The 15,794-nt window shown below is 39.7% G+C and overlaps 1 protein-coding gene across 2 annotated transcripts in view; it reads right to left on the bottom strand.

Moving 5' to 3' along the window:
• Positions 1–1,649, bottom strand: part of sema3h (sema domain, immunoglobulin domain (Ig), short basic domain, secreted, (semaphorin) 3H) — a 68,316-nt gene extending 66,667 nt beyond the window's left edge. Inside the window, exon 1 of one of the 2 annotated variants that reach the window (XM_061736705.1) lies at positions 1,131–1,649. In XM_061736705.1, the coding sequence (XP_061592689.1) occupies positions 1,131–1,230 (100 nt within the window). In that variant the 5' untranslated portion in view covers positions 1,231–1,649. The remainder of the gene's footprint in view (positions 1–1,130) is intronic. The other variant, XM_061736706.1, reaches the window with a different exon arrangement.
• Between the last annotated feature and the right edge of the window lie 14,145 nt (positions 1,650–15,794).

Genomic DNA, 15,794 nt, shown 5'->3' with positions numbered 1-15,794 from the left:
ACACAGAGCTCAGATCTTCTTGTGTGTGTGTGTGTGTGTGTGTGTGTGTGTGTGTGTGTGTGTGTGTGTGTGTGTGTGTGTGTGTGTGTGTGTGTGTGTGTGTGTGTGTGTGTGTGTGATTGTGTGTGTGTGTGTGTGTGTGTGTGTGTGTGTGTGTGTGTGTGTGTGTGTGTGTGTGTGTGTGTGTGTGTGTGTGTGTGTGTGTGCGGGTGCGTGTGCGTGTGCGTGTGTGTGTGTGTGTTTGTGTGTGTGGTGATGGTGGTGAGGCCTGACAAGGAGTTAATTTATGACAGGGAGGATATATTTGGTTATGAAACTTAATTTCTAAATTGTTTCCAAAACGTTGGCAGAAGACCAAGACCAAAGTATATTTTAAAAGGCAATAAACTGGTTTCCGATCTGAATTCCTTGTCGTTTCCATTTTTTTGTCCCGCAAAAGTTTTGCCACAGATACTGATAAAATTTTGAATTTAATCCTTCGGTGCATAAACGTCTGTCAGAGACTTAAGCCTAAAACATCCTTTCTACTTGAGTTTTATCTGCTGTTTATAATTCTGTTAGTCATGTTCGTTCTCACCACTTGTCTCTGCAATAAGGTGTTATCTTTTTCAGCTAATAAGTACTCAGTAAATCTTCAGATACTTGCTATATTATTGGGTTGTTAACAGCCTGAATCATGTTTGTTGTCCCACTGATGCCTCCATGTCTGGAGGTTGAAGGAATCCTCGTTCGTATTGACACATTAAACATTAAATTTGAAGGAAACAATGCACTGAAGTGCTTCAGTGAGAAAGGATTTCTTTTTAAGGGGTCTCAAAACTCTTCATACGCTGTCAATATTTTAAATCCTCTTTACATAACGTGGGAGTGCAATGTTGAAAAGAGCTCCTGATGCGACGGAGAAAGTGATGTAGATAAAGGCTTTTATACCCCACTAGGCTACAAGAAGATGATTAACTTGTTTAAGGACAAAAAAGTCCGGTGGAAAAACAGAGGTATATTGTGCACAGACCGCACAATGAAAGATTAAGAGGTATTTCATTCCACTTGCGTCTGTGTGTGCGAGAGTGACAGAGTGACTAATGTATGAGACAGTCGGAGGAACGCTGAGAGCACATGTTGCCTCTTACCAGAATACGTAAGCTGCAGTCGTGGTTGAGACGTTCTCCACGCTCCCGTCAAAGTGGCTCCCAAGTGGCCGAGCAACACCGCTGTCACCAGCCAATGCATCCTTCTCCTCGTCAGGCGTGCAGATGTTCGGACCTGCTGTAGATTCAGCCTCGTTCTCAAGACTTCAAGTCCCACTCTGAGATTCGGATTAAAAAACTGCGTTAAAAAACACAGTTTGAATCCTTTCAGAGATGCTGAATCCAAACACTCGCCACAGTCCAAGTTTGTCAAGTGCTGATCCTCAGAGTACTTCCCTGCTTCTTCTATGAGAACACACACACACACACTTTAGCATCAGTGTGCTCGGGAGTTTATAAGTGCATGTGGTGCTTCAGAGAGGGAGAGGAGAATGTATTCCAAGAAACGCCGAGCCGCTCTCTCCGCTGCCTCCTCGCAGCTTGACAGCTTTCTACTGTTTTGAGTGTCGTCCCAGCTCCGCTCCGCGTGTGCTTCCTCTCTTTCTCTCTGGAAGGCGGAGAGAGAGAAGAGATCCCAGATCTTTGTGTCCACTCCACACCCACACACACACACACACACACACACACACACACACACACACACACACAAACACAGACGGGTTTGCCTATTCATCGCTCAGAGGAAACCGAGTTAAAGTGGAAATGAGAAAGACAAATCAGCTTTCGTGTTTAATAACATCTCTCTATCAATCATTCTTCAGGCTCTCATTTACTAATTTCATTTACTCTTTGCTGTTTATAATAAAAGTTTTAATGCTACACACACACAAAACCTCCATAAAACAATGTCAGTTAAGCTCAGTGTGTGAACTTTGTTAATAGTCTGAAAACAGTCTGAAATATTTAAATACAATTTATCAGTCTAGAAAGTTGTGAGACAGGAGGCTCGGAGACAGTTTAGAGCGAGACCTCAGGGTCATGTTGTCCAGCTTTATCCTTGTAAGTAAAGAGATCTTGTCTCCTGCGTGAGTCTGTGCAGGTGGAGGAGTGGAGAGCAGCTCAGTCCGTTCACTACAATCAGCCAAGAAGTACATTAAAAGATGCAGAGCAAGAACTCCCGATCCACTTAAAAACAAACCCTCTCCTCCTGTCTCCTCGTTTCCACCCTTAACCCAAATGCATCATTAAATCCTTTTGGGTTTTTTTTTCTCCCTTTCTCTGTTATTTTTATTAGACACCAGCTCACCAGAGTGCACCCGCGCAGGCTGAATTTTTCACTAGCTCAAGTTCATTCACGGGCTAGCCGAGACAATTTATTCACTCCCAGGGATAAATAATGGATTTAGGTTGCGCACAAATGAAAAAGTAGATGCTCCCTCCGAGGATTTTAGATTTGTAAATTATTTATTCTCCACCCTTGTTTGTTTTGGTATAATTAGTGCAGGTTTTTCTTTTTTAATTTTTTTAAAACAACCCACCAGTTAAATTGTATAATTAACGCGATCAGCTATCAACTATGTCCATGTTTAAACAACCTCGTGCAGCTTCCAATTTGCTTTGGGTAAATGTGATCAACCCTGCCTGTTAATGGAGTTATCTAATAGGTGAACAATATAGAAGTCAGTCTGTGGTAACGCTGACTGACTCACCACCCCCACCCCGGCCCCGGGACGCCACTTGTCACTACTGATGTGAACTTCAACGGGATCTTTCTGCAGCTGCATGTCTAAGAAAGGATGATTACATAATTCTGTTGACAGAAATGGAAAAGTACATCATCTAAATCAATCATTCCTGTAAGCTTGTCTGTAGCCTTGCATAATCAAATGAGCAACACTTCCACTTTTAGTCATTTTAGGATTCCTTACCACTCTCTCTTTGACGCAGTGTCCTCTCGTCAGAACCAGTCATCTTTTAATAAAACGGGAACGCCTGTCAATCAAAGAAGAAAGAAAGTGCTTTACTTCAGACAGCTTTTGATTTTTGTTGCCGTGGGTAACGCGAACCAGTCAGTCAGCTCTTATAAAGTATTCTAGGACAAATCGTCAAGGAAAAAGAAAAACACTTGTTTTTGACAAGTCAGATCACTGTCGCTCAATCAGATAGAGAAACTCAAAATTTTCACTGTTGCATCAATTTTTTTTAAAAAAGGAGAAATTCTGGAAATGTTAAAAAAAAATGACTGTAAAGTGCAAAGGTTAGCTCTGAAATGACATTTTGCAATAAGAAAAAACTGCAGTAGCAACTAGGAATGGGCGATATTTTACCATTCACGATAAACCGTCAAAAAAATTCCCCACGGTAAGAATTTGTCATCTTGCGGTAAAAACGATAAATTCCCGTTGATGACGTTTTTGTGTAAATCCTGATTTATGGTTCTGTGTTAAATCCACGCACAACGTACGTGAAGGAAGGAAGGAAGGAAGGAAGGAAGGAAGGAAGGAAGGAAGGAAGAAAGAAAGAAAGAAAGAAAGAAAGAAAGAAAGAAAGAAAGAAAGAAAGAAAGAAAGAAAGAAAGAAAGAAAGAAAGAAAGAAAGAAAGAAAGAAAGAAAGAAAGAAAGAAAGAAAGAAAGAAAGAAAGAAAGAAAGAAAGAAAGAAAGAAAGAAAGAAAGAAAGAAAGAAAGAAAGAAAGAAAGAAAGAAAGAAATAAAGAAAGAAAGAATTTAATTGGTGTAATTTAGTAGTATTTAGTATCTTTTAGAGCAGTGATTTGGGGGCTCCAAAGACTGAATGTGGTGATAGATTTATAGTTACAAAGGTGGAGTTGAATTGGTATTTTTTTTTATCGTCATTTTTATCATTATCGGGATAAATGCCAGAAATGATCGTGATACATTTTTTAGTCCATACAGCCCATCCCTAGTAGCGATGCAAGAAATACCAGATGCAGCACAGATCACTTAAGCATGTGAGTCCGTGACTCACCACACAAGACTTTTTGGACCTGTGTTCTTCCGGTTCTCAAACGTTTATCAAGTAGAACCTCCCGAGTAGTGGATTATTATTCATCCTTCGGGGGCTTGTATTGCTGAATCTCTTGTATCTCTAAAGGAGAAAAGGTGTGTGGTTGTGGATGTAAAAACCTCCACATCTCATCAACCTTTGTCTAACTTCATCGGCCTCCACTAACACAGACAGACTGAGACCTCCTGCACTTCCAGACCGTTGACTTGGGATAATTTGATGTCACTTTGTTGCCAGCCTCATCAGTCGGCCTGTTAATTACAACATGTGAACGCCCGGTTAACTTGAACAAAAAGCCTCTGATTTTTGCCTAAGGAGTGACCTAAATTAGTCAATTAGGGTCTGAGGTCTGGCTGCTGCTGGCCTTGTTGCTGGTCTCAGATCCCACCGCTGTTATTCTCTATGAAGCACATAAACACAGACACACACTTCAATTAACTCATGTACATTCCCTGTGTTTCATGAAGTGAGGGTTAATGAGCCCTCAATTTCATCTTGTCGTTAATTTGACCTAACACGACCAATTCACAGCAGTCAATTAGGGAGAACTATGAACCTTAATAGTTATATTTGTGCAAATATATATGCACACACACTTTTATACATACTGTGAGTATGCTAGTTGTTTTTTGTTGTTTTTTTCATTAGAGCTTAGACAGCATTTCCACTTACTAAACTTGCCCAATAAGAGTTTTTGATAGGTCAAAATGGTTATATATGGTTAAATGTTGGGATTTTTAAAATCAAAAATCCAGTTTGCAGTGTATAAATGACATTTGACGTAATATAAATGTAAGAAAAAAAAATGCCCTTACTGGACCGGCTGTGAACTTATATAGGTTAGCTGGAGCAGTAGGGGGGTTACTATTTTGTTATTTCAATGCCATAGTAAAGACTGTGAAAGATATATTTTAGTTATCTGAAAACCATTTTAAAAGTTAGGAAAAACATAACCTTACCAAAAGGTGGTTTTGACATGAAATGTGTGATGACGCCATGACAGGTAAGACTCTGCTGCCATCTCATGTTTTTTATACCAGCTGAAATTACACTTGTTCACCTGAATTGGACTCGAAGTCTCGCGAGAAGACTAGGAGCGAGAGTGGTGGTTTAGGTTTTGAAGCTGAAAAATACAAAACAATAATAAAGATAAAATGGAAAACTTTTCAAATCAAGACGAATTGTACTAAGTTGTTACCTTTTCCAAACGATTTACCTGACTTATCTAAAAACACTTGTTTTGTAATGACAAATTTCCACCACTAGATGTCAGACTGAAACTGTTCATCTATGAGAGGGAAACGCTGATTTACTGTCTGTTACTGAATTCAATTAAAAATGTACATGCCTGATGACCAGAGATCAATGGGGCTGAATATAAAAACATTTTAGATATATTTTATGACCAAATTGTCTGTATCGACTGGAAAAAAAATAATAACCGACCTCAAAATTGCACTTAAAAAAAGTCACAAGTTATTTTCCCCAAGAACTATTGCCTTTCCTGATTTAACGAGATATACTTATAATAGTACTTACAATATTCCTTGATATTTTAGACTACAAGGCAGAAAAATGTACAGAGTTAGAAGCTTTTTTGTGATTTTTTTCATGATGCCTGCAATGATGTTAGGTTTCTAAGGGTTAAATATTTCTAAATGTGACCAAATAGGTTTAGTATTGTGGAAACGTTTTGAATTAACTTCTTAACCAGATGTGATGGAGTTTATGAAGGGTGGAGCAGGTATTTTGAGAGGATTGGATTGTAACGCGCTCGTCCTGCGCGCTCCCGCTGTGATGTGTTGGAACCTCTGGCGCGGGGGCGCGCCTGTCGGGAGCGCGCACGGAGGGCCAGCAGCCACTAAGGGGAAAAAATAATAATTTTGAATCTATTCGCTTTTTTTTTAACCACAACGCATGTGATGATGTGCTTGTTTATGTTTTTGTGCTTTTCTTTGTGGTTTGGTTTTAATAACAATTAATGTGTAATTTAAAAAAGCTCTTGTCCCACCACAGGAAGAGAGGCAGATGGGTCAGTGCCCTTGTGTTTCCATGTGGAGGGTCTAAAAATAAAACCTTGGGAAATAACAGAATAGGTGGGTGTATTGATGACTCACAGCCACCGGGCAACCCTTGTCATAGTCTCCGTCCCGAGTCATAATAAAAATATACTCTGGGCCTGGGACTGAACAGGGAATGAACAGGGAGTCCTACCAGTTCAAAGTTATAGCAAAGATCGTATATTTCATTGATGTTAATATAAGCACCAGCGAGGGATGACCTAATAAAAAAATCAAGTGAGTGTTGCTTGAGAATTGAATGTCTTTTATATTTTATAATCACTTGAAGGGTCTTTTTTGTCTTTTTTATACTGATGCTAACGGGGCATTGGTAAAAATATAAATAAATAGAAAATAAAAATCCCCCTTTTGAGAATAGTCTAAGTTGTCACATATTCTATTCTTTATACTGTATATTCTCATGTTTATAGTCTCAGCATAATTTACTACTTTACTGTATTGTACATATCTTTCATACTGTATATATCCTTTCATAGTTTGTCACAGTTTACAAAACTGCTGCTCAGGGGGGGATGGTATACCCCCTGAAATAAAAATGGTCAAAATCATTCCCCCTGTAAAACTGCCATCCCCCTTTCCATCCCTTATGTCATTTCATCAATGAATGTGGTATTACTGCTATTTCAACATTTAGAGTCATCACCAGAATAATAACACGAGAAAAATAACTTATTTGACAATTTTCACCTGTTTCAAGTAAATTTTCACTTGAAATAAGTAGGAAAATCTGCCAGTGGGACAAGATTTATCTTCTCATTACAAGCAAAACAATCTTGTTCCACTGGCAGATTTTTTTACTTATTTCAAGTGAAAATCTACTTGAAACAGGTGAAAATTGTTGTTTTTTCCAGTGATGAGTCTTGTTTTAAGTTTAATGATATTTTTTTTTACTAAAATGAGACATTTTGACTAGAAATAAGACAATATTCTTGTTAAGATTTTGAGTTTTTGCAGTGATCCATTTTACTTATCCTGTGAAGGACAGCGTCATATTGATAAGTTCAGAAAACTGTTTTTTATTGTTGTGTTTTGATGTATTTGATGTAAGCCCAGTGGATATTTAAAGCTTACAGAAGGCTGCATTTAACTGCTGCTATGTCATTCCTGCAGTATTTCTGCAGGTGTTTTGGTCACTGCTATTATTTGTAATATATTATATTATAATCAGCACAAATTATCTGTCCCCATATGATAAAATCCACCATCCCCCCTGATCTTTTTTTACAACTCGAGTACTGGATAGATAGATGTAAATAGATGTAAATGACAAAGCACTTAAAGGAAAAAGCCAGGGGAAATCCTTTCCCCTTAAGATATAAAGTGTTAATCTTCAATAATTAAGGTTCAAAGAAGTATTGAAAGTTGCCTTGGCTTACTTTGTAATCAACCAAATGTGGTCTCTTAGAAAAGTGTCAGAGTGGCACATCTTCGGTTTTTTTCCTCGCTGCCGCTTTTTGCTGCAGATAATGTGCTCTTGTGTAACCCCGCCCCCTTTTCCTCTCCCCGCCTCCCATTGGACGGCCCCCTCGCTCGCGCTCGCACGCCATTGGCCAGGTCGGACGAGTGGTGAGCTCATATTGGTTAAAAATAGTCCGGGTCGCAGGGGGCTAAAAATAGACCAGTATATAAAGACAGTGGCCGCTCCGCTCTGCGCGCTAGTCCTTACCGGAGGAGCTGGAGGGAGGCTGAGAGACGGACAGACAGCAGCAGAAAAAAGATAGAAAAGAAAGAAAGAAAGAAAGAAAGAGCAGTGTCGCACAGCACCCTCCCTCCTGCTCACTCTTTCACAAGTGTTGCAGCAGAAGCAGTTATGTCTCACACAGGCCGGCCGCCTCTTCTTGGTGGAGCAGGCAGTGACGAACTTCCTTCCTTCCTTCCCCATTGACTCTTGGCCTCAGTTTTGTCTTTTCTTTTTGTTTCTGTAGAGAGCAACAGCCATTTCCCCAAGCAGAGACTAGATTTTTCTCAATTGCTGAAACATATTAAACAAAAATATGCCATTTCCAAAAAAACATAGAAACACAACTGACCTTACAACTAAAATGTCTTAACTTCTCTGAAAATCAAACAGTGACTGCGTTTACATGCAGTCAATAAGGCCCCGTTTACACGGAGCAAAAACTGAGGCGTTTTCATGCGTTTTGGCCGTTCGTTTACACGAAAACGGAGCTCAAAGTCACCAAAAACGATCATTTCTGAAAACTCCGGCCAAAGTGGATATTTTCGAAAACTCCGTCTTCACGTTTGCGTCTAAACAGGAAAACGGAGATTTAGGCTTCAGAACGTCACATTATGCAACAGAAACCAGCGTCATGTGTGCGACCTGTGTTTACAATTAGTTTGGCCACCGTCAATATTTTCTTGTGTTTTACCTGTTTTATATTCTAAAGTCACACTTAAAAGTAACTCCACTTCTCTGTCACTCCAAACGAAAGACTCTCGTTCCGTCTTGGAAGTAAAGCCTGAATTATGGTCCCGCGTTAAATCGACGCAGAGCCTACGGCGTAAGGTACGCGGCGATGCGCGCCGTATGGTGTGCGTCGCCGCGTACCCTACGCTGTAGGCTCTGCGTTGGTGTAACGCGGAACCATAAATCAGCCTTAACTGGAAGTTACACGTGTCATTTGTTGATGTTTTTTCCAGGATTCTGATTGGCTGGCATGATGTTAACAGCCTATTTATGCAGATTTGTGTAAACGAAGAGATTTTGAAAACGATCTCATGTAAACGTTGGGATTTTTCAAAACTTAGAGGGGGAAATATCAGTTTTTGTAAATACCCGGCTATGTGTAAACAGGGCCTAACCCTTTTAAAACCTGAATATTGGCAATAACCCGAATTTGCACGGCCATGTAAACACCAATAACCCCTTTGAATAACCCGAATTTGCTCATATTCCGGTTTTTAAAAACCTGAATATGACCCCTGGGTTACTGACTATGACTAATATTCGGTCATGTAAACGCCAAACAGAATATCCCCATCAAACGGAACATTAATTTGTTTTCTGCACATGCTCTGTTCACAAGGAATCCTGGTCTTTTGAGTCCAGGAAGTTCTTCTAAACACGGAAAAACCCAAGACCACGCCACACTTTTGGAGTGAGGAGGAGACTAATCACTTCATAAATGTAATGAAGGATATGAACATTTTGGCATTTGTAGATGGTAGAAAGTACCGGGATAGCCAGATTTAAAAGAAGGTGAGCGAAAAGTTGCGCTATCAGCATTTGTTTTGAATTTGGATACAGGAAGAAGAAATGACGGGAATAGCGCCATCACGTTCTCCGTGCGTCGCTGGTTTGATCCAGATATCCCGAATGAATAATTACCATGTAAACGGAATATTCCGAATGTTTCAGTAACCGGAATATTAGCAATAACCCGAATTTTGACTGCATGTAAACGTAGTCAGTGTCCTTGAGGCATGACCTCTAGGAGGAATACATCACAACATAAGTCTTAAACACTAGTTGGATCAATATGAAACACCTGACCACAGTAAAAGACCCAACAGGTGTTTATTACTAACAAATTCTTTATTCCTAAATGTCCCTTTCCATGTGGTACATCTTCAGCTTCAGCGTCCCGTCTCTGGAGTCCCACGTCCGGGTCAGGCCCAAGAATCCCATCCATGTCACGAGCAACATTAGTCCCGGCTATGAAGTGAAGGAAACGCCTCCTTGCATGTTTTATCCACCTTCGACATGCCTCAACTGAGATGTCTAAACAGGTCTCTTTCATAGCCTGGAGGAGGTGAATGCAAGCATGGTGGTGTCTGTTGTAAACTTTCCACTATCATGCAAGAAGGAACTCATCCGTGGGCCTTAAAAAGGGATAATATGCAGGAAGAAATATGTAGAGCAGCCCAGACCCGGACAGTCCAGACCCCACCTGGTTTAGATGGTGCACACGGCGTCTTATATCGTCAAGGGGTTGCTGCGTTAAGGGACGAGGAAGAACGGGGCTGATAGAAGCACATAATGATATTCTGTCCTCTGTGACCAAGAACATTTCTGAAGGTTTGAATGAAGGTTTTCTCTCGTTCTTGAAGACCTTCCATCTCCTAAGCAGCTTAGCAACCAGACATCCTGCTGCAGACGTTTTTGTTGCGGTCCCATGTTCATATTTATTCGCCCACTTTAATATATTCTGAGTTTGATTCTGACTCACACGTGCACAGAAAAGTTGAGGTGTTGAAGTTACTGAAAGAAAATGTTGAAATGTTAAAAAAAAATGAATCAGCAGCAACAAAAATTGTGTGCATTTATATTTATTTAACTTTACCAGAGTCTCTTTTTCAATAGAGAGCAATTTTTATAACAATCAATAGTTCCTCAGTCTCCAGCATGACTAAATATAAACATCAATATGACAGTAAATACAAACTGAAATATGATCAAGTGCGTATGAGCTCTCTTGTTGTTTTAGTTGGAGTTTAAATTCACTGAGTGTGACCAGACTGCAACTTCAGATCCTGCTGGAGCATGTTTCACCCACTTCAGTACACACCTGACAGTAGAGCGTGCAGTGATGAGTGAGAGATTTACTGCCATTAGCTCAGCTCATTCGCAAGCTTTCAGGAATTTGACCAATAAAAGCTACTCTGTAGGTACTAGAAGTTAAAATAAGAAAAATAAGCTTAATAAGCTCATTTCAAGTAGAACTTATTGGAAGATGTTAAGAGTACAAATGGTAAGAAGAAGATTCAAGTGCTTCATAAAATACTAAAACTTGTAGCTCTTTATTACTGGCACTCTGTCAGTTTCTTTGAAGAGGAACGCTGTGGCGCCGTTTCATCATGAGATCATTGAGGATGCAGGCGGTTGAAGAGACGCCGTCAGCAGGAATCCCTCTGAATACTAAGTATGTGTTTTCACCCTCACAGGGAGACAGATCACACTGCGAGCAATGACCTGTATGTGAAACTGGAATTCAGAGCATTTGTAACAACAAGTGCTGTACTGCAACGGACCCAGAAGTGTCAAGTAACGAAGTACAAATACTTCGTTACCTTACTTATACTCTATACTTCACTGGAGTAATTATTTTTCAGACGACTTTTTACTTTTACTCCTTACATTTTCACACAATTATCTGTACTTTTTACTCCTTACATTTTAAAAACAGCCTTGTTACTCTATTTCATTTCGGCCTTTAAAAAAAAACTATCCAGTTAAATTGCTCCATCCGGATAGAGTGAATTTGGTTGTGGTTGTTTCAGATGTTCTTGTCCAGTTTTGTTCTTACATCCGTTCCCTCAGATTCCTGCAACTAAACTTGGATGTACATTCCAATAAAGGTTAGGATAAATGATAACATGCCTCTGAAGTTTGACTTTTTGCACCATTACAATACTTATAGGCAACTAGTCATCATATCTCCTGCTCTCTGAAACACATGTTAATGCTCAATAGTACACATATATGGTTCTTTAATATATTTGCATTATACTAAGATGCATTCATTTTCAATGGCTTTTGTCCTTAATGGCTTTTTTCCCCTTACATTACTTTTACTTTTATACTTTAAGTAGTTTTGAAACCGGTACTTTTATACTTTTACTTGAGTAAAAAACTTGAGTTGATACTTCAACTTCTTCAGGAGTATTTTTAAACTCTAGTATCTATACTTCTACCTGAGTAATGAAGGTGAATACTTTTGACACCTCTGAACGGACCCATGGACTGAGTAAAACCTTTCTGTAACGTCATCCACAGAGGTGAAAGGAGCCACTTCTCAGTCTCAGTTTTTAAATTTTATTGATACTGACCTTTTTCCTGTACTTGTTTTAACTCGTTTTAATCTTGTAAGCACTTGTAAGAGATTCCCTGAATGAAGAGTGCTCTATAAATAAAATCTATTATTATTATTATTATTATTATTTGATCCTGGTTGGACGGCGGGGGAGCTGAAGTTCGGCTAGGCGGCTCAGCCCGGGCAGACCAGAGATAACCGCAGCATCCGTTAGCCCAGATAACAACGTGACAACTGCATATTATCTTTAAAATGAGAGTAAAGCTCTTTCAGTTCTTATCCACGGCTCAGATGACAAGTTTAAGTGCCGACTGACTAAAGTGACGACAGCTAACCGTTGACAACGTAGACTGGAATGTAGCTGTCACTGAAAGGTCAAACAGATTTAAAACAAATATGTAAATGATCTGAAATGGACCAAAGGAGACCAGAACTGTTTCTGTACCAGGCTGTAAATAGGTTTATGTTTGGACACTTTGACCGGGATCAAAGGCGGTGGACTCGCCTTTGGAACAAAACCCTAGTGGTCATTCAATGAACTGCACTTTTCCACATTTCAGCAAGGACTCCAGCTTTGAAACCCAGATTTTGCTCCTTCAATGGAGGTGAAAAGCTTCAAGATATGAAAGTATTGAGTAAAGAACATTTACATTACAGTAAAGAGCAATGAAACACATCCATGTTGTATTAGAGTGGCATTTCTTCTTCTCTTTCTCTCTTCGGTGGTTTATCAGTCATCCTGTGGGATTCAGAAGTTAGGATTGTTTTTCCTCTTAACTCCGGGGTGGTTTTTATCTTATTCTCAGAATAAAACTCAGTTTTCCAAATAAGTAGTGTGTCACAGCAGCATCATCATAACCAGCACAATGCAGAAGTCCAACCGGTTACACTTGAATGGAATATTTTGGGTGTTACGACACGCTGACTGAATATTAATGGATGCTGTGTAAAGTGCAATCATTTACACATTTACATTACACAACAAGTAGATAAAAAAAAGTGTGTGAAAAGTTCAAATGATCAGCAATAAAAAAAAGAGACAAGATTATAACTCAAAACACTGGTTGGAGTTTAACAGGGTCGGTGTTACATGAAGCCTTCTCTAGAAGGCTAGTTTTCATGAGGAGAAACACAAACTGACTTTTTTCCTCCGCACATCCACCCACTGCCTCTTGTAATGTTGTTGAAGGCCGTATATCCTTCCATTTCCTATACATATCTATCCTTCCTCCTCTTCTTCCTCCTCCTACACCACATCACTGTCCCACTTAAGCTGCCAAGAGCTGTCTAATAAAGAAACGTAGGCTTTAAACAGCCTCTACGTGTTTTAAAAGAGTCCAGGAGATCCCCAGGAGATGTAGTTTCTCTTGTTTGAAACGTCCTCCTTATCTTTGCCTCAAGATTTAGCATTATTAATTAACTTCTTTGACAACCAATCAGACTGGCTTTATTGCTCAGTTTCTGTGATTGTGTTATCTTGCTCTCTCCAAGCTAACAAGGACATTTCTGTGTTCTAATAAAGCGTTTCTGGAAAAGCATTTAACACAAAAAGATGTGGTGAGATTGCTCCCAGAGGCAAAGAAAAAGTAATTATGATGAGACACTTAATAAACCAGAGAATGGAGTGTGTGCTGCGTGTAAAGCTAAATATTGACAGTTTGGATGTGTGAAAGGGAGTTGGAATGCTGCATACGAGCACCGTCCAGCTCGTACCCTGGATGCATTTTATTCCTGGATCTTCCCTCCTCCACACTGCACAACTTACACAAGCAGTGCATGCAGCTGGAGGCGGAGCAGCTCAGTCTGCAAACATGCTCTCGGCTCCTCGACTACTAACCCGGCAACAACCAGCATCATCCCTCACCTTCGCCTCCCACACAGTTTACGCTTTAGCTCAAGCGTCAATGCGTAGCCGCTGGAAAATCTGACCCGAGAGTCCAACTTCTGCCCCTCCACCCACCCCCAGAAGTGATAGATTACCAACTGATCCAGTTTTCTACATTAATGTGCCATAATTGATCCACAGCTATAGGCAAATTCAGAGTTCTTCAGCCAAGCTGTGTACAAAAAGCAGGGGCGCAGCTTGTGAACAGGCAAGGCAGGCAACTGCTTGGGGCCCCGAGTTGTTGGGGGGCCCATGAGGCCCAAAAAAAAAAAAAACTTTTTTTTTGTTTTTTTTTAATAATTACTTTTATTACAAAAGTGTTTCCTATCAGGGGTTTTGAGGACTAAAAAAGTATTGAAGGCTGTTTTTACAGATCTCAAAATGTGGTAACCGCAATGACCACATCCTCCTCCTTAAACAAACATAAGGCAATTATCAATGACATCTCAGTAGCCAGTAAGAAACCTCCCTTAAGGGGCCCCATGTTGTCATTCCCATGATCACGGCCATCCACCTGTACGCAGTGTCAAAAAAAAAAAAAAACTACACAGTGTTGTGTGTGTAAATTAGCAGTGTAAATAAATATAAATTTCATAAAGTTTTCGTTGGTGTCAGTTTATTATAACATAACGGTGATGAACGCTGGTTTGAGGGGCCCCCTAGAAATTTTTGCCTAGGGCCCCAACAGACCCTAGAATCGCCTCTGACAAAAAGGGACGCCAGCACCTGTTTTGTTTGAGAAAACTGTCTACTTTTAACATTTCCAGGACCATGCTGATCTTGTTTTATCGTGCTTTTATAGAATCAGTTCTATCTTTCTGTCTTGCTTCATGGTTTGGAAATGTGTCCCTTAAAAACAAAAACTGTTTAAACCAAATCGTGAAATGGTCGAGCAAGCTGATTGGTGAGTCTCAGCTTCAGCCAGAATCCCTGTTTTCTAATCAGTTACAGAGGATAGCTGGCTCTATTTTAAAAGACAACTTCCACCCTCTTAAATGTGAGTTTCAGCTGCTCCATCAGGCAGGAGGTTCATGGTACCTGCTTGTAAAACTAAACGCTACAAAAACAGCTTTGTACCAGCAGCCATCAGTGCCATTAATAAGTGAGGGAACTGCAACATAACTTTGTATTTATGTTTTGTATCGTTTCCTTTATCTTGTTTTTATGAAAAGGCACATTTATCCTTTTGCTTGGTTTTAATATTTTAGTGTTTTTATCTACTGATGTTTTAACTTATCTTGATTCTTATCTTGGGGCCGTCCTTCTTGTTCTTTGTTCTTTTAGCCAAAGCACTGTTGTCACTTTATATTATCCTGTGTTGTTGAGTGTATGGTTTTAGATTGTATGAGGAGGCAATCACTGTGAACCAAATTTACCAAAGGGTACTATAATAAAATCTATCTATCTCATAACACACAAAAAAAATTTAATTTCCCTTTTCTTGCACTATGTTTGACTGCACAACTCAACATCTTAACTGACGATCCATGCACTTGACAGCAGCTGCTCAGCATTTGCTTGTGAGGCACGTCTGATTAATATCGATCTATGGTTATTCTCGGGTCATTTCCACTGAAAGCACAAAAACTCTGCTTTAATACCAAACAATGAGCCAGTGGAGATATTTTGGAACTTCTGGACCATTGAACAGATAATGTATTGAACTTCAACATGTTTTTTTTAAATTCCATTTTGGTTTGTGCACAATCACCCCAGCAGTAAATTCTCATGGTTTGACCAAACAGCTTTGTTTTAGTAAAAGGGACATGCATCCGTTTTTACTATTAAAAAAAAAAACAATTTAAATGTTCTTTTGAGACTACTTTCAAACTATTTTGCTCTCCCCTTGTAACCATCCTTGAGTGACTGAGTCCCTTGAACTCTTAGTCAAGTCTCGGTAACCCACAGTATCATGTTGCATGTGCATCATAACACTACACTCCTGTTCTGGGTGAATGGATCAAAAGAGAACAGGAGCGAACAGCGTTTCCAATCCCCAAAACCACAGTGAGCAGGAG

This window comes from Cololabis saira, chromosome 12 (assembly GCF_033807715.1).
Source record: "Cololabis saira isolate AMF1-May2022 chromosome 12, fColSai1.1, whole genome shotgun sequence".
Taxonomy (NCBI): domain Eukaryota; kingdom Metazoa; phylum Chordata; class Actinopteri; order Beloniformes; family Belonidae; genus Cololabis; species Cololabis saira.
This window is presented reverse-complemented; position numbering and strand designations above follow the sequence as displayed.